The 25463-nt window shown below is 37.2% G+C and overlaps 2 protein-coding genes across 2 annotated transcripts; both read left to right on the top strand.

Annotated features, from left to right (window-relative positions):
• Positions 1-1591: 1591 nt before the first annotated feature.
• pin4 (protein (peptidylprolyl cis/trans isomerase) NIMA-interacting, 4 (parvulin)) lies at positions 1592-4643 on the top strand. Its single transcript, XM_037781258.1, has 4 exons — positions 1592-1756; positions 1958-2028; positions 3261-3380; positions 4151-4643. Exons 1-4 carry the CDS (start codon positions 1720-1722, stop codon positions 4307-4309), a joined length of 387 nt encoding a protein of 128 aa, XP_037637186.1. The 5' UTR covers positions 1592-1719; the 3' UTR covers positions 4310-4643.
• A 1445-nt stretch (positions 4644-6088) lies between these two features.
• On the top strand, positions 6089-20544 carry faf2 (Fas associated factor family member 2). Its single transcript, XM_037780536.1, has 11 exons — positions 6089-6241; positions 8346-8414; positions 8585-8719; positions 9862-9938; positions 10021-10159; positions 10269-10354; positions 13220-13311; positions 14436-14613; positions 16861-17032; positions 18862-19005; positions 19285-20544. The coding sequence occupies exons 1-11, from the start codon at positions 6179-6181 to the stop codon at positions 19465-19467; spliced, it is 1338 nt and encodes a 445-aa protein (XP_037636464.1). The 5' UTR covers positions 6089-6178; the 3' UTR covers positions 19468-20544.
• The last annotated feature ends 4919 nt before the right edge of the window (positions 20545-25463 follow it).

Raw genomic sequence — 25463 nt, 5'->3', positions numbered from 1 at the left:
ATTCTTTTCTCTTAAATATGTTTTATTGTTTATTTCTTTATTAGGGTTACTATAACATTTGCATTAAATAACATGTTCCTGTTAAATAAGTCAATAAATAAATACAATTAATGCCATGAAAAAAGATAGTAAATGTTCAATACTTTTCTCTTACTATTCTTTCCTTTTATTATTATTATTATTATAAGTATTATTATTATTATTATTATTATTATTATTATTATTATTATTATTATTATTTATTTTCTTAATAATATTTTAATTTTGAATGTTGAAGTTGTTTTCTCTAGTATACTTAATGAGTTTGTCTATAAGCTCATCTACTTTTGAAAATTGGTTTATAAGCTATTGTAGTTACGAACTGTAAATTGCATATATGAAAACAACCTTGAAACAAGGGAAAAATAAAGTATATAAAAAAATCAATACTTTTCTCTTAAATATTTTTTTATTGTTTATTTCAATAACAGTTTTAATTTGACTTTCTTTATTAGGGTTACTATAACATTTGTCCAGGAACTACAGATAAAAAAAAATACATTTATTTAACCGGCGTATTTACAGCAATACTTATAACATGTTATAGCTGCTAAATAAATAACATGTTCCTGTTAAATAAGTCAATAAATAAATACAATTAATGCCATGAAAAAAAGATAGTAAATGCCTAGAATATATGTTATAGAATAATTATAGACTATACCAGGGGTCAGCAACCTGCAGCTCAGGAGCCACATGTGGCTCTTTAGCTCCTCTCCAGTGGCTCCCCATGGATATTTAAAAAATTAGAGGAAATGAATAACTGTTTTTTTGTTTACATTTTCATTTGTATTTATCTTTGTTGTAGGTCTAATGTACAACTGTACGACGGAGTATTAGGGCCACATTGAGAAAAAAAAAATCGGAGATTTCGAGAATAAAGTCATAATATTACGAGAAAAAAGTAGTAGTATTATGAGAATAAAGTCATAATATTATAAATAATAATTTTACGTGTTATTTAGTTTTTTCTCGTAAAGTTATGACTTTATTCTCGTAATATTACGACTTTTTTCTCGTAATATTATGACTTTATTCTCTTAATATTACACATTTTTTCTCATAAAGTTATGACTTTATTTCCTCAATGTGGCCCTAATACTCCGTAGTACAATTTGCTCTTTGGCCCTCACTGCATTAGACTTTTATACTATATACTTAAGATTATAAACTGTGTTACCTTCATCACAATGCTCAAATGTTTTGCGGCTCCAGACGGATTTTTCTTTTTTTTTTTTTTTTGCCTAAAGTGGCTCTTTTGATAGTAAAGGTTGCTGACCCCTGGACTAGACCTTAGATTTAATTTAAAAATGCCAGTAAAAGGAACAAAAGCGAAAATTAAAAAAAAAAAAAATCTAAAAATAAAAATGTATATGATAAAAGTAAAGGCCCATTTTTCCTTCTGTAAAAAACAAACATATTTAGATTAAGATACATACCCTGTTTTATGAACTGCGGTGCTGTATCAGAGACTGCCCTCTCTGGTACATTGCACTAGGGGGCGGTAGTGACGTCAAGCGGCTGCAATCTGCCAATAATTACTTAGAGAAGAAGAAACACTTTGCTGTCTGCGCAGTAAGTCACTGCGCATGTTCACCACAACACAGCATGAGCATAGCATGCTATTGCTCATTTGATCTTCTTCACTATTAACTGAATTTCAGTAAACTTTGATCTAAAATGCCACCAAAGGGAAAAGGTGGTAAGGGTGGTAAAGGTTAGTGGTTCATTAGCTATCTATATAGTTTGTTATGAAGTTACAGCTTAAAGTCAGCCACATTAACTGTTAGCATGTAGCAAAACAACTGTAATACACACTCCCATGTGATGATGTAGCCAGTTCACTAGATTTAACATAATGCCATTGTATGTTGTGGTTATTAATTGGTTTGTTGTCTTGAACCTGGTTACTGTGTAGGAGCAGCTTCAGGAAGTGCAGGGGAAGCTGACAAGAAAGATAAAGCACCAAAGGGAGGAACTGCTGTGAAGGTGAATTTAATCACACTTTTTTTATACAAAGCTGCAGAAGTCGGATGTGACATAACAGGGGGATTTTTACAAAATGATGACTATCTTCTTCTCTTCCTCCTACTACAAAGCCACTTTTGTATGAGTAGGCTGTAAGGAAATGAGTGGATCAGATTATGCACTTATAGGCATCATTGATGAGAAGTAAAACATGGGGTGAATCAATGACGACCATGTACAACTCGCTGCGTTCTGCAATAGACAATATACAACCTGTTGTCATCTTTGAAGTGATTTAATGTTAGAGATTTTCCATCTTTGGCACTTGATACCTTTAACAGTTGTTGCCTTTTTTCTTTTTGATGGTCAGCAACCTTTACTATCAAAAGAGACATTTTAGGCAAAAGAACAAAACAAAAATCTGTCTGGAGCCACAAAACATTTGAGTGATGTGATGAAGGTAACACAATTTATAATCTTAAGTATGTAATATATAAGTCTAATGCAGTGAGGGCCAAAGTGCAAATGTACTACGGAGTATTAGGGCCACGTTGAGGGGGAAAAATCTGATATTTCCAGAATAAAGTCATAATATTACGAGAAAAAAGTCATAACATTACGAGAATAAAGTCATAACATTACGAGAATAAAGTCATGACTTTACGAGAAAATATTTCCTAATATTACGAGAATAAAGTCATAACTTAACGAGAAAAAAATAATAATTTACGAGAATAAAGTCATAACTTAACGAGAAAAAAAATTGGCATATTACTCCGTCGTACCATAGACCTACAACCATGATAAATAAAAATTAAAATGGAAACAAAAAACAGTTATTCATTTCCATTTTTAAAAATCCACAGGGAGCCACTGGAGAGGGGCTAAAGAGCCACATGTGGCTCCGGAGCCGCAGGTTGCAGACCCCTGGTCTAACGTTAGTCCTGGCATGAATATTTCAGCTGGCAATATGGGAATAAGTAAAATATGAATTTTGTCAAATTCAGAACTACAGATTGTTCTAAGGAAATATTTCAAGCATCTTGTTTTCTCTCTAGACAATTACTGGAAAAATGAGCATTATGGCTGAGTGCTAGTGCCTGAAAGCTGCATACATAATACCACTGGGATGCTTTATCTATGTTTGCTAATCACAATGTCTACGGTGATTTAAAGTAGTTATAGGTTGCCTCCCAACCACTGTTTATTCCTTGACGTTTAACTGTGCCTTTATGATCTGTGTTTTTCCCCAGGTTCGACACATCCTCTGTGAAAAACATGGAAAATGCATGGAGGCAATGGAGAAACTGAAGGCTGGAGTCCGTTTCAGTGAAGTAGCATCACAATACAGTGAAGACAAAGCGAGACAAGGAGTAAGAACATGCACTCATAATCAGTTGTGCAGTTTTGGTCCCTTTTTTAACTGACTGCTTTTATAGCTTGATTCAAATTATCCATTAATATTTACTGTAACTGCGATGGTCTTCTTTATTGCTTCCTGTCTGTTTATGGCTGCGCAGCACATTATTATGACTGCATTGTGTTTAGTAGGTAAAATCCGCATCCAAATTCAGACACTGTCTTCTTTGAAGTGTGCTTTTCTAGACTGAATACATCCTTACTGATGGTGATGAATATGGAAGATTATAAATATAATAAACAGACCTTAACCTCATTATGAGTTTTCATGGGTGATGACGTTCAGGCTGGTGATTAGTCATTATTTACTCTTCCATTACTCGTTACAGAAATTAGGCTGAGCACATGTTATTTTTCACCACTCTGTACATCTTTTCCTGCTTATTCACACCTGCACCCCACCAGAACACCTACACTGGTTTACTCCGAGATACGGGGAAATTTCAGTGGAGACGAGGCTGTTACTCAGGGACACCATGTACATATTTGATTTGTTGGAATCATCACTGTACAACAAGGCTTTGATCTCACTTCCTTATCTGTGACCTAATTGTGCCTGGTAACTGAAGTCATAACAATAAGTGTTTCAATTTCCTGCATTGCTCAGAGTTGTAAAAATCTCCCTTTGCCTTTGTTGCGCATGTTCACTCACTTCTGTCCTGGCTTGGTACTCATATTAGGTGCATACTATGTGTTTTCTTCATGATTGCTCTGTTCATGACAGGGTGATCTGGGGTGGATGACGCGAGGATCAATGGTTGGACCTTTCCAGGAAGCAGCATTCGCCCAACCTGTCAGTTCCATGGATAAACCAGTCTACACAGACCCTCCTATCAAGACAAAGTTTGGGTACCACATCATTATGGTAGAGGGGAAAAAGTGACATGGGACGGCTCAGCGCTTGAAATTCAGACACAAATTCTACAGTGTGCTATATTGTGAAATTGGTTTTCCTGATCTTACCGTTACAATACGTTGCAATATTTGCTTTGTATTTTACAGAGTGTTTAAGAATAAGAAAATTAAGTGATCCTTGGGTGTCAGCTTTTGACTTTGTCAAATGTACACTACCTTATTCCCTCATTCAACCTGAGGGAATATTCTTACTATCTTAACTTTTACATTCACATAATTTACTGGATTTTTTTTCAGTTTGATAAAGTTGATGGAAATCAAGCCACAAATGGTCAAATAAATGCATTTTCACTCAAGTAGTACAAAATGCGTGAGGTTCGTTTGTGTGTGTGTGTGTATGTATATGAGACAGTGACAGAGAGAGATGTGATAGAAGAATTGTCAGAGGGAGGAGGTGCCCTTTCAGTGATATTTTGTTTTGTTTCTTCTAATTCTAAAATATAAAACATTTCTGATCAGCAAAACCAAAACTGGTGTAAATATTAATTAAATCGGTGGTAACTTCTGGAGATAAGTTACAGTCAGCTGTTGGTGCTAACTAAAGAAGTAGAAAGTTTTATAGTTGGTAAATATTAGATAAAACACAAATAATATGGAAAAACACTTGCGTTTACCAAAGAAAGTAACAATTGTTACAATATCTGAGTAGGGCTGCTGCAAAACTATAATTTTCATTATCAATTAATCTGCTGATTGTTTTCTCAATTAATTGTTTGGTTTATTAAATGTCATAGCCCAAGGTGATGTCATAAAATTGCTTGTTTGACCAGTTCATTGACCGGTTGATCAGTTAATTTTATTTATAGTCAGATTGTACAAAATCTCCTGATACAGACTTCACTAATCTGGATCAATGTTGTGTTCACATCCCTTATTACAGTTACTGATTAAGGACGATCCAAGCAAGTATTCCGGTTCAAAGTCTTTTTATTGGTATTCTGTACAAAATCCAATAAATCACAGAAATAATTGTATAAACAAATTATACCCCCTCACCCATCCCTATAACAATATTACTGCACCATTAAATAAGCAGAACATAAACAATTACATTTATACATATAAATTAATTAAATCCCATAGAAACATAAACGAAACATATACAGAAAAAGGAAAGGACCAAAAAAAATAATAATAAAAAAGGAAAGAACCAAAAATAAAGGAAAGGACCAAAAAAAAATAAAACAAGGAAAGGACCAAAAAATAAAAAAGGAAAGGACCAAAAAGAAAATAATAATAAAAAAGGGAAGAACCAAAAAAAAAGGAAAAGACCAAAAAAAAAAAAATTAAAAAAAGGAAAGGACCAAAAAAAAGAATAAAAAAAGGAAAGAACCAAAAAAAAGGAAAGTACCAAAAAAAAGGAAAGGACCAAAAAAAAAATAAAAAATAAAAAAAAGGGAAGGACCAAAAAAAAATAAATAAAAAATATAAAAAGGAAAGGACCAAAAACTAAAAAAATAAATTAAAAAAAGGAAAGGACCAAAAAAAAGAATAAAAAAGGAAAGAACCAAGAAAAAGGGAAAGGACCAAAAAAAAGGAGAGGACCAAAAAAAAGAATAAAAAAAGGAAAGAACCAGAAAAAAAAAAATGTGCTAACTTACTTAATTTAATTTACTTATCTTTTTGTGTTTTTTTTGGTCCAAGCAAGTATTCCGATCACTTGGATCGATTATCAGTATTGTTATAGAGCCCAGAGCGGTGGGGTGATCCTATACTGGTTACATCCGGGCCACTAGGCGGCAGCAGCACGCAGAGGTTACGCAGAGCGCCGCACAGCATCACAAAAAGACCGTTGACGTCGTTACGCAGCTCGCTGGTAGATGATTGGCGAGGTAAGATGGCGGCGCCAGAGGAGCCAGAGTTATCTCAGGCGCAGACTGAGAAACTGCTTCAATTTCAGGTAAAACAGAATAAATACACCTCCAACACGTGTCCACTAGAAACCTCACATGTTAACACGCTATCGTCGGCACCGAGGCACTGCAAACCGGCGGAACAGTGCGTGTTTAAAGGCTTTTTACACAGTCAACTAGCTACCCGTCAACATGAGCCAGAGCTAACGTTAGCATGGAGCTAGCTAGCATTAGCTAAGCTAGTTAGCAGACTTTAAGGGCCATGAGGACTTAAAACAGCTTAATGTGTGTTATATTTTACTCACAGACTTATACCAAATCACACTTTGTTAGCTAACATCACTTGTGTTGCGTTTTTAATGTGATTCATGTGACTTTATGTTAACTTGTGCTAACAGTAGCTGATCACTGACGCTGAGTTATCATTAGCTCAGCAGCAGTCATGGTGGAGCTGTCACTTCACTGAGCTGTTACTCACCCAGATCACTGTTTTAGGTATTAATTAGTTTAGATAGCTGCCCAGCTTAAAGAGTAGTTAATCATCTGTATTAATCATTTCATTTTAAGTCTTGGACAATCCAATCAGTTTAGTTTTGGATGATTAATTGATGATGAATGATATTAATTACTGATATCAGTACTTAACAGAGCTGTAACTCACCCAGATCACTGTTTTAGGTGTGCCTCATGACATTTGTGGGTTTGTAATAATAGGAGTGATGCAATTTAACTTCCCCCCTTTTAATCTGTAGCCTGTTCTAGCTATCTTTTGTCTACATTGGTGTTAAAAACACTTTTATTTTGGAGAGCTAGTTAACCTCTAACATCATCCTGCTTGGGTTAAACCATTATTTTCACAGTGCATGTTTAGATAGCTGCCCAGCTTAAGAAGTAGTTAATCATCTGTATTAATCATTTCATTTTAAATATTGGACAATCCAATCAGTTTAGTTTTTGATGATTAATTGATGATGAATGATATTACTTACTGATATCAGTACTTAACAGAGCTGTAACTCACCCAGATAACTGTTTTAGTGATGCTTCATGACATGTGTGGGTTTGTGAATAGAATAGAATAGAAAGCTTTATTGTCATTGTCATACAACGAGATTCACAGTTGCCACTTCTGGTCAGTGCTTTAAAACAAATACTTAACAAGACTAAACGAGGCAGATAATATCCCCATATAAGAACTTTAAACATGCACTATCTGCAACCATCTTGGACTCTAACCACTGGCACACTTTACACTATACATCCTATATACCACTGTATAGACAGCCCATATGTACATATTACATTTATTTATTGCACATACTACATTTATTTATTGACGAACTGTACACACTATGTTCACCCATTCACTCTGTATCTTTTATATCTCTATTATTGTTTTTATAATTTTTGTATACCTTTACCTCTACTGTGTTTCACTCTGTTTGCTGATGTTTGCTGCTTTGACACCTGAATTTCCCTCCAGGGATTAATAAAGGTTCATCTTATCTTATCTTAAAAAACATATAACAGGTAAAACACACACATAGTTATAAAGCAAATAAAACAGGTAAAGTAGATGTAATAAATAAATATAAACATAAGTGTTACACTAGAAGTATAAAATATAAAAATAGATGTAATGTAAACAGAGGTAATTGCACTTGTAAAATAGGTAGGGTAGATGTAATAAATAAGATGTAAACAAAGGTAGTTGCACTTGAGGTGTATATTGCATCAAGGATATACACAATAGGAGTGATGCATCTTTCCTCCCCCCTTTTAATCTGTAGCCTGTTTTTGTCTACATTGGTAAGATTGCCGTAAAAAAAACACTTTATTTTGGAGAGCTAGTTAACCTCTAACGTCATCCTGCTTGGATTAAACGATTATTTTTCTCAGTGCATGTTGACGTTAATTTCGAGTTTAGATAGCTGTCCAGCTTAAGAGTAGTTAATCATCTGTATTAATCATTTCATTTTAAGCCTTGGACAACTGAATCAGTTTAGTTTTGGATGATTCTTGCTCACTTTTTAATGAGGACACAGCAAACCAGTAGCCTACAAGCTACTGATGGAAGCCCTGTCTATAGACAAATGTGCTTTTCTGAGCAACTTGAGGCCTTCACACTGACTATCTTTTCATGTCTAACAGGACCTAACTGGGTTGGAATCAATGGACCAATGTCGTCGAACATTAGAGCAGCATAATTGGAACATAGAGGTAAGTCACATGGAAAAAAGACTGGATTTCCATGGCTCTGTATACATTTTTATTCCTATACAGATTATGCAAACTGTGCTGGCTTGCTTTGATTAATCTGCCTTTTCTTTTCTTTTGGTTTATTGAAGGCCTTGACTCTAATATGATGGGCTTAACTGTATGTGTTTCAGGCTGCAGTACAAGACAGACTTAACGAGCAGGAAGGAGTGCCCAGTGTGTTTAACCCTCCACCATCCAGACCATTACAGGTCAATACAGCAGACCATAGAGTATATAGTTACATCGTCTCAAGGCCACAACCCAGGGTATGTCTGCACGTTCTGATGTTACATATTTTCACACAAAAGATACTGGATTTCTCTTTATCAATATTATGAAATACTATTGTTAATGCTTGACACACACAGCCACATTCTAGCATGACTGCATGTTAATTTTAAACCAATCATTTAAGATCGTTCAATCTAAGTAGTTCATATCTTTCAAAGTGATTTCGCAGTAGTGCTGAGATCGAAAAGTGGCTGATGGTGTGCCACTGTGGTTCAGCAGCATAAGCCAGTCCCTGGAGTGGGATGCAGCTGGTGTTCACCGGTATATACCGTTTGCTTGGGTCTTCAGGAGTTGTAGCATTTATTCACCGACACTGCTACTGCTAAGTTCACACACTGCTACTGCTATGTACAGCTATAACGCCACCGACAACCCCCCACTCGCCGCCGCCACACAGACACGGTCTGTCGGACACTCGCTAATATTACGCCGGGTTGACAAGAGTACCCCGTCGTCACACACACACACACGTTCTGTCTCTCGACCGGACACTAGCTAAAGTTACGCCGTGCTCACTGAGTACGCCAGGCAGACAAACAGCTAACAACCTCGCAGCTAAACTAAATGATGCGGTGGAGACTTACTGGGGCAATACACGCAGCGTCATGGCTGCCACAGTAACTCTGTCAGGTGAACTGGGGACTCAATTGTCTTTTTTGCGCATACACTGCAGCTGGCAATAAATTATGGATTTGTGCATTGGCTTTTCGTTGCAGCAGGGTGGCTTGTTAGGCACTAAAAATAGCACAGTTGCATGAAATGCACTAAGCTTGTCGGTTAACGGTTAATAATCGGTTAATGAGGGTTGGTTATCAGTTAAAAAAAAATTCAAAATTAGCATCCCTAGTACTGATACTTATGAAGACATGCTATTGTATATTCTTTCTGGCATGTGTAGGCCTATTGCAACTGTAGGCCGCATGGGCTTATGCCGCTGAACCACAGTCGCACACCATCAGTCACTTTTCGATCTCGCTGTCACTCTGGTTTTGATATGTCCAATTGTATTTTAATGGCACAAAACATAGAAAAGCCCTCATATCTTGGAATTTTTTTTTTTTTTAAAACTATTTTCTACTGTTTAAATGTAATAGACTGCTTTGGTTCCTTTTTTCAGGGTTTACTAGGATGGAGTTACTACTTGATAATGCTACCTTTCAGATTTACATATTACACACTTCTGGACATATTCAGGTAATTCAAGCACATTGATGTAAACTTGGAGCTGCTGGATAGAGGGAGGTAATTGATCATCACAATGTGCTCTTTGTTCTAGGTTTGCCCTGCGGTTCGTCAGGCCAGATCCTCGTGGTCGTGTGACAGACCCTGTTGGAGATGTTGTGTCCTTCATTCATAGTTTTGAGGAGAAGTATGGTCGGTCACACCCTGTATTTTACCAGGGAACATACAGCCAGGTGAGTTCAGAGAGCACCTGCACAATAACAAACACAATTTTTGCTCTCAATCAATTTCAGTTGGTTGACGAGGTGAAATTTTAATATGTTGTCACCCTGAAACATGTAGGCACTGAATGATGCCAAACGGGAGCTCCGCTACTTATTAGTGTACCTTCACGGGGAGGATCATCAAGACACTGACGAGTTTTGCCGGTATGATACTTATTACCTTACTTACCTACACCAGCCATCAGAATTTGTTACATAGCGCATGTTGCTGCTCGGGACTCTCTAAAAAGTTGGTATTTCACCCGCTTGGGCGTGGTTTTGCAGGACGTAGCAGTGCACACTTTGGCAAGCTCTGTGACCGTCTCAGCCCATGCTCTGAGTGCACACTAATGAGAAGTTGGACTGAGTTGCAAAGTATGGGCTAGTTTTATTTCTAAAGCTTGGAAAATTAGGCAAACTAGCTGAATAGGCAAACAAGCATACAATCTCAAATCAGTTTATTTGTTGAAAAACATACAGAATATACTAGGGGTGGGACAAAATATGGATACGGGAATATATTGTGTATATATATATATATTGTATTACCCCCCCGAAAAACAGTCTTCTCTGATTGGTCAGCTTGGCCCTCGGTTTCACAAAAAAACAAAATAACACACTAAAGGAACGGGTAAAAGCACAAAAGCATAATAGGTCCTCTTTAAAACATGTACTGTAGGTGCTCTAAACGGCCGTGTTGGGACGTATGAAAAGAAACTAGTTGGCTATGCTAGCGTCTTAAACACTTAAGTCGAGTGGCTGCTCCAAGCCACAAACCTCATGGTTTGAGGAGAATCGGACTCTAAGTCCCATAAACAGCGCATTACTACCATTTGTAGTTTCGCAGTGACGGTCCTCCAGCTTTCAACCGGGCAAATGTTTTATCACAGTGACAGTCACTGTGAAGTTCACTCGCAGTGCTCTCAAGAGAGATTCATTCAAAAGCTTACCTAGTGAAACTGACTGAATTTAATATAAATTGACGCTGCCTACCATTTGTTTTATCACAGTGACGGTCTTTTGGCTCTTTAAATGGACGGTGAAAGTCACACGTTGCTCTAAAACCATTATTTTAACGTTACTTCCAGTGGGTATATCTAACCTGTCGTGTGTTTATTAATGCCGATCTTCCGGCTTTGAGCGGACGATAAAGGGGAGCGTGGGTATTGCTCTCACTAGATCTACAGACATTCAGACTGATTTCTAACTCTACATGGTAACCATAGCAACCGCTCACCACTTCCTCTAATCAAAGTCCTACACAAACAAACCTCTTGCCTTGCCATTTATTACTTGATCAAAATTAATTTGTGTGTATAAAAACATCTGGTTTGTCTTCGGGTCTCACACCAAAGCATTTTGTAACAAAGCAGAAAAAAAGCCACGCACATTGTTGTTTTCACTTTGAAGACTTTATGAAGAAAAGGCCAATTTAGATTAGAACGATTTTAGTGAGGCATAGTTGTATCCTTCCTTTAAATAATTTAAGCCGAGAACTTTTATGCTTTCTGGCAGTTCGACCTTTTGCCAGTTTATGGTTATTTTACATTAGAATGATGGCACAAATGGACAAGTTACAGTTAGTGTGTGCGTGTATTAAAGAGGCACTAAGCTAAGACTCTAATCACGTTGTTGCATATTGTTTCATCTCAATTGTCAAATTCTGCGAAACTGACACTGCAATGCAATAAATAAATACACAATTCCTGCTTTTTGCATTTTTAGGGGTATTTTACTTCTTCGGCTACACAGATATCGTAATGTATCGCTGTATGCTGATACCATCATTATCATGATCGTATCATATATCGAGTTACTCTGATTCCCACCCCTAGAATATACTTTTTTTTTTAAATAATATTTTTATTGAAAATAGAATATACTTTTCATTTTTTCTTAAAATAAGTGGTAAATGGTCTCTCACACCTGTGTATATGGAAATTGATGGTCTGCCGTGTAAGCCCTTTTGTGCTGGGCATCTGTTGATGCAAGATACTACAACACTGATATCGAATACAGACCCCCCAGTTAGATTAGAGCATTTAGAGAGATACGAGTACATTTTTGTTGTTGGACATAATTTAGTCCATCTAAATGTCAATATATTTTAGCACTATTTAGTTATTCATACTTTCCAGTATAATGTTATGATAGTCAGATAAAAGTCATTTAAAAATCTGCAGGGAATTGTGTTGTTGCGGTTGTAGTGTGAGTGTATCTTCATTAATCGATACGAAAAAACTGTTTTTGCTGTGCCCCTTTTCTATACACATGTGCTAGCTTGGTTTTTGACTCGGCCCGTCAGCCCAACACGGCAGGAATTTACATCTTCATTACAAAAGGGCTACCGGCTTGAGGGTGTGTGTAACCATGGCTGTGACTAGTGGTCAAAGGAGTGGCTGTTAAAAGGTGGATAAATGCGTATCATTTCCTAAGTCTTAAGTCCCCCGTTATTTTGTCATTTAAAAGCTTTTATTATGAAACATCAGGAAATGTTGGGTTTTCATCTGCAGCAACTTAACATGACTCCTATACATCTGAAAGTGAAACGGTAAAATAAAGCAGGTATCTGAAAATACAAACAGGAACACAGGAGAGAAACTAAACTTCAAACCACAGAGATTCAGTTATAAGCTACAAAAGTACTGAGCTGAACACACGTCTTTCTCTGTGGTCTCCTGCACAGACATGAGCTGGGTCTCACAACACATGCTTGTTTTAGGGGGAGAATGGGGGGGGGTTGTCACGGGTTGGCCGCGGTCGGCAAAACGTCACCGTAAGGCACTGCCCCCAAGTTTTTAGGGAGTCCCATTGTTGCTCTGTCATGTTGTTGTTGAGTCATACAGTTGCCTGAGTTTATTGTTACTCAAGGTGCAGTCTAATTGGTTTTTGCCACATGTTATGAAGACACATAAGCTCTAATTTGATATTAGTATATTTATAAATAACCCGTGTTTTTATATTCATGTGCACATGAAAAAGGTGTTCCCTTTCTAAATGGTTTTGTCCTACTGATCTGTTACTTCCTAGCTCCACGTTATGTACAGAAGAGGTCGTAACCTTCCTCAACACACGGATGCTCTTTTGGGCATGCTCAACCAGCAAACCTGAGGGCTACAGAGGTATGCAAACTTATTGTTATTTAACCCACCCTTTTTTGTGTCAGCTGTTAATGAACATATAACATGGGCTGCTCTGATCATAAAAAATAATATCATGACGATATCTGTGAATAGCACTCACATGTAGGCACACTTCATATGTGCGTCTCCTGTATGAAAGAGATATGAGACAAACAAGATTTTCAGTTATTGTGTATATAATCCCAGGTTTTGAGTTCTTCACTGAGACTTCTGTAACCACCGTGATACAAGGAATTTGAAAGATATTTGTTTTTGTTGTGAAGATCATCAAAAAAATTAAATGGACAACGAGTCCTGTGGATTATCCTGTAACTGAGAGATACCGATACCTGGGCTTTGGGTATCGGCCGATACCGAGTACCGATCCGATACCGGTATTTAATTGATAAGCTGTATGCCTCACTGTGTGGAAGTAACTGGGATCATTCTTTTATGTGTAAGGCAACATCAGGCTGGACTTAAACATTGATTTCCTAACTCTATGTATATATAAATCTACTGATTTGTGAATGTTCTTTAATAATAAAGAATATTATTTAAATAAATAATACACCAGCACCTTGGTAAAAAACACCTCAAAATATACAGGAATTACAATTCAAGTGTAAACCTTTTTAATGCAACAGTTAGGTCAAAACTTAAACGGGAATTAAAATTCCATTATATTATGTATATAAATTAAGAATTTAATTGAATAGATCGGCCCCATTTTCACAGATACCCGATCCAGCTATTTGAGTCAGTATCGGCTCAATATCTGGTGCATCCGTAGGAGATTGCTTCTGGAGAGTTGTGCATGTTGAGTTTCGTGAATGTTATTTTGTTTATGTTTTTGATGCTTTGAATGCCACAAACAAAATGCCATTCATATCTACTGTGTTGCCGTAGCTACTGGGAGGCAAGTGAAGTCTTGGTGGAGAACTCAAAACCTAAGACGGAAGCTATTTGCATGCTAGCTACCTCAAGGATCAAGCAGGATATGGTGTGTTTTGTGTGTTTGGATGAGTTGCCCATCTAATAATATTAATAATAATTCTATTAATATATTATTTTTAGTATTTAGTCGCAGCACTGTTTGACTATAATATTTGGGTGTGTTTCAGTGTCCCAAGCATTGCGAGAGAACACCTACCCATTCCTGGCCATGATAATGCTGAAGGACCGCAAGATGACAGTGGTGGGCAGGCTCGAAGGTCTCATTCAGCCAGAGGACCTCATCAATCAACTCACCTTCATCATGGATGCCAACCAAACACATCTGATGTCAGAGCGCCTCGAAAGGTACTGGAAATCAATATTCACACTAGGGCTGGGGTTGAAAAGTATTTTTTGCTTAGGAAAGTTCCTAACCGAGTGAAATGACCCGTAAGTTTCTAATTGGCTGCCATCTTGCATTTAAAACTGAGCAGTTTCAGCAAAAATTCCATTTAACCTTTCAGCATATTGTAATTTAAGTGGTACCCCAGGGTGGGCAGTTTTCTGGATAAGGCAAAAAAAACCACCAGAATTAAAAAATACAGCCCTCATTCTGCAGCTCTCCTTTTTCCCCTCTCTGTCCTAAGCCCCACCCAACAAACGAGCATGGGCATATGCACACGCTTCATATAGTAACCTGTAGGAGTACTAGTCATTCATTTTAAACATCATTGTGATCTTGATGCTGTTATATCACGGCAGACCTATGAGAACTACCGTCCTGTTTTTTTTACAAACTTGTGGGCCCGTAAATCCCTTTTGAGATGACATACTGTGATTCAAGGCTCTAGGGAGCTGCAATATCAGCAAAATGTTTCAGAGATGGAGAGAAAGTGTTGCTAATAGTTTAGCCTTCTGCTAACCATTGCCATCACGGCTGTGCTGCAGCTCACGCACAAGTCCTACACTAGCTGGCTAGCTCACAGCGCTAGCCGCCCACAGCCGTGAGCAGAAGGTTAAACTATTAGCAACCTTTTCTCTACATCTCTGAAATGCTTCGCTGATATTGTCAGACTCTCTTTTTGATAAGTCCATCTTCCTTTTCTGGGTTGCTTTGCACTCTAGGCAGCTGTTTTCAATGCTTGAATAGCAACATTTCCTGCAAGATATTCCACTGTTGAATCAGGATTTCACCATCTGAAGGGAACGGCACGCGCATCTGCATTTGCAGAACAGCCAATAGCAATGCTCTCTCTCTGACATGAGCTGTGATTGACCAAAGTCTCCCTTCACGGGCTAGAGTTTCTAAAACTGAAAACGGAGCCAAGAAGGGGTACAGAAGTCTGAGTTTTCTCTCGGACCACTTGAATTACAATATGCTGAAAGGTTATCATGGATTTTTGCCCAATGATGCCAAAAATAAATAGCCTACCCAGCTTTAACAATTATTTTCATACATTCATATACTAATCAGGATTCATACTGATAAATATGAGTGGAGAGTGACAACCATTTTGTTTCGCTTTTATTTGTTTATTTCAAACATGTAACAAACAAAGTAGGTAGTAAAAAAACAAGAATAGCAAATAAAATGAACACTAAACATATAGCAAATTCTCACAAACAACAAATAATCAACATAAATAAATATTCCATATTTGAAAAGGAGATGATGTTACAGTTTTTGTGTATTAGGATTGATGCTCAAAATGTTACAGTTGGTGATCAATCTTCAGTCTCACAGTTGCTGTCCAAAACATGCAAAGATATATCACTGATGTTCGATTTAAAAGGTTGACTTGTTATTTTAATGTTGCTTTACTTTGAATTACCACCTCACCATTGTAGGTCTATGCTAGACTTGGGCTGGTGTTAAAATGTATTATTTATTTTTTTTAAAACGGTTTGATATTAAGCCACAACACCAGACTGGACCAGTGTACTGAATTTTACCACTAGGTGTCACACTTGACCCAGCAGCCGCTTGTCACACAATGAGAATACTTGGTTGACCTTAACAGCCCACCTTATTAAGTGAGCCTGGGCCGTTGTTGTTGCTAGCTTTGGGGCTAACCCCCTTCACTTTGATCTGCAGGTAGCAAGCAAGACACAGGAACTTGGCTTGGGTCTTGATGAGTTGTAGTATTTATTCACTGACAGTCTAAACTGTACACACACTGCACTGTTAAGTTATAATAACATTATGGTTTGAACCTAATTCACCGTCACACGCACACTTGCTCTCTCTCTCTCTCTCTCTCTCTTTCTCTCTCTCTCTCTCTCTCTCTCTCTCTCTCTCTCTCTCTCTCTCTCTCTCTCTCTCTCTCTCTCTCTCTCTCTCTCTCTGCACTCTCACTAACGTTACAGGCCGCCGGCTTGCAATACACTGACTGATGGAAGCCTGTCTTATTATTATATATTATACGTATTACATCCTCACTGTAATACAATGATTACGATGACACTTCCAAAAACCCAGGCATACTATGGTGCATGTAAACAAACTCAGCCAAAGCACAAATGACAGTAAATCTTTCTCGGTTTAATTCCACACTCTGCTATTATACCAGAACAGTTTCACAGTTTCTAAGTAAAGAACATTTTTTGTTTCAGGGAGGAGAGGAACCAGACCCAAGTGCTGAGGCAGCAGCAGGATGAGGCCTATCTGGCCTCCCTCCGTGCTGACCAGGAGAAGGACCGAAAGAAAAGGGAGGAGGAGGAGCAAGTGAGGCAAGAGGAGGAGAAGGTCATCCAGAGTGCTCTTGATGAGGAGCGGAGACGACGAGTGAGTCTTACTTTCCATTCAATTTATTTTGTGCATGCCTATCTATACAAGGAAACCTTAAAGTGTCAATCCGTAAGATTTCAGTCCTGGGCTGCGGTTGAAAAGTCTTTTTTGCTAAGGGAGGTGCCATTACTGAGTGAAATGACCCAGAAGTATCTAAGTAGCAGCCATGATAAGAGCTGTTGGAATTCTCTAAATGCTAAGGAAAGGTGCTTCAATGCTTCCTTTCTTATCTCCTTTAGCATAGGATACACTGGACCATCCATTACCAAAGGAAAGGAGATAATACTGTCCCACAATTCCTTGCGGCCGTAACATTTAAGGCGACGCACCATTCGTCCGTTCATGAAAACAAGCAATATGCCCATCTTGCATAGATTTAACAATTATTTTCACACCGTCACATACTAATTGGGATTCATGTTGATTAATGAGTGGACATTGATAACCATTTTGTTTCAATTTATTTATTCCGAACAAGTAACAAATAAGTAAAAAACAAAACAAGAATAACAAAAAAAATGAACAGTAAACATTTAGCAAACTGTCTATAAACAAATAATCAACTTAAAGCTGAAGTAGATTGGAGCAAATAGGATTTAAAAAAGAGTAATTTTTTATAAAACGGTCACTATATCGTGGCAGTAGTACATGAAACGGGTAACCTGAAAAAAATTATGTGCCTCTGTGTCCTCCGGTGCTCCTAACGGCATCTGCAAGATTTCCCAGACCAGATGAAAACAAGCAGTAAGAGCTGATCTGAGGTCTGTTGTCCAGCTGCTGTCTATGAGAGCCGGCTGTCAATCACTCGCGAACTCCAACCAAAAGATCAAACTAGGCAGCTCTAATCAAATATGAATCAATATTATGTTATGCTAGTGCCTATTTCTCACCTCAAATGTTTTCAGAATCATCTTGTAGTGCACAGTTTAGCTGTAAAATGAGAAAGTTTGTGACGCGGCTGCCATTGTAAAATCTGTTGAAGGAACGCAAAGTTCTGGTCACATGACCGGAGCACAGACAATAGGAACAATTCTATATGATCATCGCTGCCTAGTTTGATCGAAGTTTGCGAGTGATTGACAGCTGCCTCTGTTGAATGAACAGCCAATAGGAACGCTGTCTCTCTGAAATGACCTGTGATTGGCCAAAGTCTCCCGTCACGGGCTAGATTTTTTAAACCCTGAAAACAGAGCCAAGAGGAGGTGCAGAAGTCTAGTTTTCTCTCAGAACACTTGAATTGCAATACGCTGAAAGGTTATTATGTAATTTTTGCCCAATGAGGCCAAAAAATGTTCAGCCTATTGCCACTTTGAATGAATCTTTGACATGATTACTTTAAACCTTCAGTAGGCAGAATGTTTTTGGTATCATTGGGCAAAAATTTCATAATGACCTTTCATTCAGAGACATCTTGTAGTGTACTGTTTAGCTGTAAAATGAGTTTGCTCGGTATTTCCTCAACTGATCTCAACATGGCTGCCAGGTCAAAAACTCTGAAAACATTTTACATGAGGGATAGGCATTACAGTAACAGAATATTGGTTCATATTTGATCAGCGTTGCCTAGTTTAACCGTTTGATCGGAGTTTGCGAGTGATTGACATCCGCTCAGAGACGGCAGACTCCAGATCAGCTCTGATTGGTTGTTTTCCTCCGGTCTGAGAAATCTTGCAGATAGGCGCACCAGAGGAAACAGAGGCAAATTATTTTTTTCAGATTACCTGTTGCCGTTTTATAAAAATAACTTTTTTCAATGAATTATTTAAACACGGTGGTCGTCTCTTAACATACATTAACTATGATGTACATTTTTGTTGTGATTCCAGACACTCGAAGAGGAGAAGGAGAGGAAGTCAGAATGTCTTCCCCCAGAGCCACCTGCAGATGATCCAGAAAGTGTCAAAATAGTGTTTAAGCTGCCCAACGATACACGAGTAGAGCGACGATTCCTCTTTGGGCAGTCTCTGACTGTGAGTACCACTGTTAATCAAGACCCTGTGTACACACCTGGTTGCTTCATCTTATCCAGTATTTTTCAGGAGATTTGACAAAGCTATCTGCTAGTTTGTTCAAGTAAATTTGGAGCTGCCTCTAATAATAAGTTTGTTCATGTGATGCAGACCTGGTCTACATATGAACAAACACTGTAGCACATTAAAATATCACATTATTATAAAGCATTTCTTCTCTATATCTACTACCACTTGTGGTTATTTGCCAATTCACTAGACTATTTTTTTCTTTCACAGGTAATATACGACTTCCTCTTCTCTTTGAAAGAAAGCCCAGAGAAGTTTCAGATAATTACAAACTTCCCTCGCCGAGTCTTGCCCTGCCTCCCGACTGAAGAGCAGCCAAACCCTCCCACACTGAAAGAGGCGGGACTCAGCCGCTCCGAGGTCCTTTTTGTTCAGGACCTTACAGACGATTAATAGATGACATACCTCCTGTACAATGGAAACACATTTTCCTCCAATGCCCACCCACCTTTTCTTTTTTTTTTTCGTATTTTGTTAAATGGCCATTATGCACAAGGGATCATTGAGATAAAATCATAACCTGGAAAAATTTAACCACCCTGCATCCAGTCCTTGGTTGTGTCTAAAGGGTTCCCAATAGCCTGGAAAGTATGGAATTTTATCGAATAAATATTTCTTGAAGTCCTTCCTTGAACTAATCTTTGTATCCGCGGGGACAAGTTAGTCTGTTTCCATCGTCTGTACTAGCTACCAGATAATTCTTGACCTTCCTCACCAGTAACTGTTGCAGCAAAGGATTAATCATCTGAAATGTACTGAAACGGTAGCATAGCTTTGTGCAAAAACCAGAACCATATCCCAAATTACTTTAATGTCTGGTCAACTGAGGAAGTCAGGTTGTATTAATGCCTACTGACACACAGGATGCATCATGGAGAGGTATGGATTTCTATGATGGTGTGAATGCTTTGGCTATTTTTATGTCAGACTTGATGTTTGATCCATTTGTCCTAATTCAACATCCTTTAAGTCCTGAAGTTTGCACGTTTCCTCCACAGTGAATGCCGAGCACAGAACCGGTTTAAATTGGGGTTGGCATTGCTATGATTGATCTATGGTGTGTGGAGAGCAAACGTACTACTTCAGGGAGCAGGTTGGTGGATTAGGACATAAAGGAAATATGGGAACCCTGTTTTAAATGAGCCATGACCTGTACATAAGTTAGATATTTAAAATCCCCAATTTTACCTTCCATTTTTTTGTTTTTGTTTTTTGACTCATCTGTGTCATAAAATGACCAAATGCAGGTTGGTTACTATGTGAAGCAGACTGCCTCAAGCTCATGAAGTTTAAAAATACAATATTTAACAGAGGCCACAGCTTTTCCATGTGGCTTTATCTAGTATAGTACGAGTCTGCCCATAGTGTGCCTGTGGTTACTCATAGATGCCTGTTTTGCCTGTAACATCTAAATGGGCTCATGTAAAGATGTAATTTTCCAACTATAAATTAAAAACATTTTAAAAATGGGGTTGGGTTTATTGAGAATGTACGACGCTTGTTTGTGGTATATATATGGCCACATTCTTTCAGCAGTGTGAACGCGAATGTGTCCTGGGCCACATTGAAGGACGGCCTACTCAACTGACCTCCCGCTGGGATTAGCGGGTCTCTGCACTCCTCGTGAATAGACAGGTAAACGCGAGCGCTTGTCTGCCTTGCAGCATGGAAACGGCCTGTGTTCCACTGTATTCTGTTGGTACAACTGTATTTTATTAAAATATATCTATAGGCTAAATAGTCTACAGACAGACTAGGCACGCAAAGTGCTTTATTATCACACTGTCAGAGATGTGTCTGTGTTTTGGTTCCGGTGCTTTCCACAGTGCTGACACTCGCCTGCCCGTACAATAACCTTTTATTTTTATGTTATTAAAATGTACAACTGACATACCAGTCAGTATGTTGTAACATCTGCTGTATTAGCCATGTGTTTACTACGTGTTTATTTGCATATAAAGCCATTCAATTATGCCACGCATTCTAATGCCAGGTGTGAATAGACATATTTCAAGCAGCGATTATTGCTTAAATATCGAGATTCTAATTAACTGGAGACAAAACTTTTTTTCCGTGTAGATCATAAACCACTGATTATAAAAATGACCCACTGAAATCTGTTGAGAAATGTAAACCTATTGCTTTTTGTCCAGAAAGACTGCACATCCCCCGTTTACAGGCCAGTCTTGCTCGGTCCACTGGGTGCTGCCACCAACTGGTAGTATACAGGCTGTATTGCTACTGAGGCACAGTGGTACGGACAATATAGGCCAGTTATAACTGATGACTTGTCTGTCCAAAGTGGAGTAAATCCTTAATGAATTGAAATAAATGGGATATAGTTTTGCTGTTGTTAAACCTGGACCCCATTTACTCCAATTCATTAACTGAACACATGGTAATTCAAATATAAAACAGTCATTTTGTGGGTGAGGTATTTTTTTAAATGTAGGCTATTGAAAATGAGACTATTAAATGGACTGCAGATGATTAATATATAATGCATGCATTTCATGTCACATTCAGGGGCTGTTCAAGATCTTTCTGAGAACCGCCATTGGACCACAGGCTGTTGTTTGAGGAAATGTGTACTATACTATGATTTTTTTTTTTACTTACTATAGTATGAATTTTTTTTGACAAACTATACTATGACTTTTTTTTCCGACATACTCTATGACTTTTTTTTCAATGTACTATACTATGACTTTTCTACAAACTATAATTTATTTTGGACATACTACACTGTTTTACACACTATACTGTGACTTTTTTTTCCGACATAGTGTACTATGACTTTTTTTTTTAACATATACTATGACTTTTTAATTTTTTCTACATACTATTGTACGACCTTTTTTATTTGTTCGACATACTATACTATGGCTTTTTTTTTTTTACATACTATACTATACTATGACTATGGCTGCATGGTGGTGCAGTGGTTAGCACTGGTGCCTCACAGCTAGAGGGTTGCAGGTTCGAATCCGGCTTGGGACCCTTCTGTGTGGAGTTTGCATGTTCTCCCCGTGTTAGCGTGGGTTTTCTCCGGGTACTCCGGTTTCCTCCCACAGTCCAAAGACATGCAGGTTAGGTTAATTGTGGACTCTAAATTGCCCGTAGGTGTGAATGTGAGCGTGAATGGTTGTCTGTCTATATGTGTCAGCCCTGCGATGGACTGGCGACCTGTCCAGGGTGTACCCTGCCTTCGCCCAATGTCGGCTGGGATCGGCTCCAGCCCCCCGCGACCCCTAACGGGATAAGCGGTTGCAGATGGATGGATGGATGGATACTATGACTTTTTTTTATTTTTATTTTATATACTATGGCTTTTTTTTGTCATACTATACTATGACATTTTTTTTTTTTCCGACATACTATACTATGGCTTTTTTTCGACATACTATACTATGACTTTTCGGACATAATATACTATGACGTTTTTTTCGAAATTTTATTCTATGACTTTTTTTCGACAAACTATAATATTACTTTTTTTTTTTTCTCGAGACACTATACAATGACTTTTTTTCCCGACATATTATACTATGGCTTTTTTTCAACATACTATACTATGACTTTTTTTAAACATTTATTGCGACTTTTTTCATTTTTTCGACATACTATACTATGACTTTGTACTTTTTTAACATACTATACTATGAATTTTTTTCGACATACTATGACTTTTTTTGACATACTATACTATGACTTTTAAAAAGAAAATTCGACATACCATACTAAAAAATAAAGTCATAGTATAGTATGTCAAAAAAAATAGTCATAGTATAGTATGTAAAAAAAACCCTCATATTATATTTTGTTGAGAAAAAGTAAAAAGTCGTAGTATAGTATGTCAAAAAAAGTCATAGTATAGTCAGTCGAAAAAAAAGCCATGGTATAGTATGTCGAAAAAATAAAAAAGCCATATTATAGTATGTTGAAAAAATAAAAAAGCCATATTATAGTATGTTGAAAAAATAAAAAAGTCATAGTATAGTATGTCGAAAAAAACCCAGAAGTAAAGTATGTCGATTTTTTTTTTTTAAAAAGTCATAGTATAGTATGTCAAAAAAATAGTCATACTGTAATATGTAAAAAAAAAAAGCCATATTATAGTTTGTTGAAAAAAAGTAAAAAGTCGTAGTATAGTATGTCAAAAAAAAGTCATAGTATAGAATGTCGAAAAAAAAGCCATGGTATGACGAAACTTTTTCTTAAAAAGTCATAGTATAGTATGGTAGGCTGAAAAAAATTCATAGTATAATATGTTGAAAAAAAAACATAGTATAGTATGTCGAATTTTTTTTTTTTTTAAAGTCATAGTATAGTCTGTCAAAAAAAAATAAAGTCATAGTATAGTATGTAAAAAAAAAAAAAAGCCATATTATAGTATGTCAAAAAAATAAAAAAGTCATAGTATAGAACGTTGGAAAAAAAATGTCATAATAGTATGCCGAAAAAAAGCCATAATATAGTATATCGGGAAAAAAAACAGTAAAGTATGTCGGGGAAAAAAATAATTCATAGTATAGTATGTCAAAAAAAAGTCATAATATAGTATGTCAAAAAAATAAGAAAAAGTCATAGTATAATATGTCTAAAAACCACACAAGGACTGCTTTTCATTCAAACATGTACAACAAAATAGGCATTGTAAACTTACTTTCTGTGTGTAGATCTTTTAACGTAATTGTCAATGTGAACTTTAAACACCAATGCATTGGAATTTCTTGCTTATTTTGTGTGCACACATTTGTAATAATGGCCATGTACTTTACGGTAGTGCTACCAGTACCTACCTCTTTTCACTTGGTCTTGGTCCTAAAGAGACTTTCCTCCCCTGTCCGACGTTGTGTTGTTGCACTGGAGTGTCCAATGTCCTTCCACACCGCGTCCAGACGCACACTCTCCAATGCGTGCGTCTCTCCGTTCCCTATATGGACAACGTACAACAGATCCGTATAAACACTGCTGTAACATATATAGCTCCTAGAGAGGAAGGTGTTTGACTTACTGTTGAAGCACAGTGTGTTTTGGTCAGTAGGCCTGGCTGCTGTACTCATGGTTGAGGTGTAGATGGCTTATTGCTTCCAATGCCTGGCTCTTTGCACTCCGTCGTCACCAAAAAACTTTTTCAAAACTTACAGTTGGATATGCAAATCCTTTTATTTTCAAACTAGCTACAACAAAAGTACAAAAACACCGCAGCCAGCATTATTACCCTGACTCACCGTCAGAAAGCACAGCCCTGGCTGAATGTGCGCCACACCTGAATCCAATCAGTCTCCACCTGAGTAGAGCACTATGCCTACCCACAGCGCCACTCAGTGGTCACCACTGAAATGGCTCCAACAGTCACAGTATAGTTAGTATGTCACAAAAAAATCATAGATAAGTAGTATGCCATAATATTTTTTTTCATAAAATATGTCATGGTATAGGATGTCACACAAAAGTCATAGTGTTGTGTTATACAAACCAAATGTAATTGTAAAGTATGTAAAAAAAAAAAAAGTCACAGTATAGTAAAGTAGCCTGTCATGAAAAAAATTCAGTCATAGTACAGTGTCAAAAAAAGTCATAGTATATTATTCCATTAAATAAGTCATAGTATAGTATGTCACAAAAATGTCACCAAATATGTCATCATACAGTATGTCACAAAAAGTCATAGCATAATATATCATTAAAAAAAGTTATAAAAATGTCATGGCTGTTGTTTCCTGTTTTTTCCAAATGTTGCACTTTAGAGGTACACAAATCAAAAGCTATTCTTTTGTTCCACATTATATCTTCCGAGTCACAGGGATCTATACAGTGTCTCAACATCTGCTACTATACACAAGAGAACAGCTACAGTGAAATCTAATTTGTACTAAAAATTGGTACCACAAAACTTCTCAAGACAACTTATAAATATAGAATAGTCCCATGGGTTTATAAATAAAAGAACAATATTGAAATCTACAGAAATTATTCATGATTGATTTGGCTGACACCTTTTAGTATACGGAGTGAGGTATAAATAAATGTCAGAACAACAAGTAGGATTTTAATCAGTCTGGCTGGACACCAACATAAGATTTGAAAACTTTTTTTTTTTTTACAAATTTGTATGCCATGCTATACAATGACTTTTTCATGACATTATATGTGATTTTTTTTTAATGGCATACCATACTATGACTTTTTATGACATACTAGGGATTCTCAAAGTTGTACATACACCTGCATCCTTTTCATGGTTTTTGTTATGATGTCAAGCACAGGCCAATAGGTCAAAGCTTGAATATTGGGGGTTGTGGCTGCATAATTATGAATTCCACTACTTTTCTTGTCAAGACCCGCCCTTCGTAGCAGGTCGAGGTCAGTGCCATTGGTTGAGG

Source organism: Sebastes umbrosus, chromosome 9 (assembly GCF_015220745.1).
Source record: "Sebastes umbrosus isolate fSebUmb1 chromosome 9, fSebUmb1.pri, whole genome shotgun sequence".
Classification (NCBI taxonomy): Eukaryota; Metazoa; Chordata; class Actinopteri; order Perciformes; family Sebastidae; genus Sebastes; species Sebastes umbrosus.
The sequence above is the reverse complement of the archived record's forward strand: the minus strand, read 5'-3'. Positions and strand labels throughout refer to the sequence as shown.

Bases quoted from the DNA above. Each gene is read 5' to 3' on its own strand.
- pin4 (XM_037781258.1), top strand. From the start codon at position 1,720: ATGCCACCAAAGGGAAAAGGTGGTAAGGGTGGTAAAG. The intron at 2,029-3,260 runs GTGAATTTAATC...GTTTTTCCCCAG, and splicing joins AGGGAGGAACTGCTGTGAAG to GTTCGACACATCCTCTGTGA. The intron at 3,381-4,150 runs GTAAGAACATGC...TGTTCATGACAG, and splicing joins AAGACAAAGCGAGACAAGGA to GGTGATCTGGGGTGGATGAC.
- faf2 (XM_037780536.1), top strand. From the start codon at position 6,179: ATGGCGGCGCCAGAGGAGCCAGAGTTATCTCAGGCGCAGACTGAGAAA. The intron at 9,939-10,020 runs GTAATTCAAGCA...TCTTTGTTCTAG, and splicing joins ACACTTCTGGACATATTCAG to GTTTGCCCTGCGGTTCGTCA. The intron at 10,160-10,268 runs GTGAGTTCAGAG...TGAAACATGTAG, and splicing joins ACCAGGGAACATACAGCCAG to GCACTGAATGATGCCAAACG.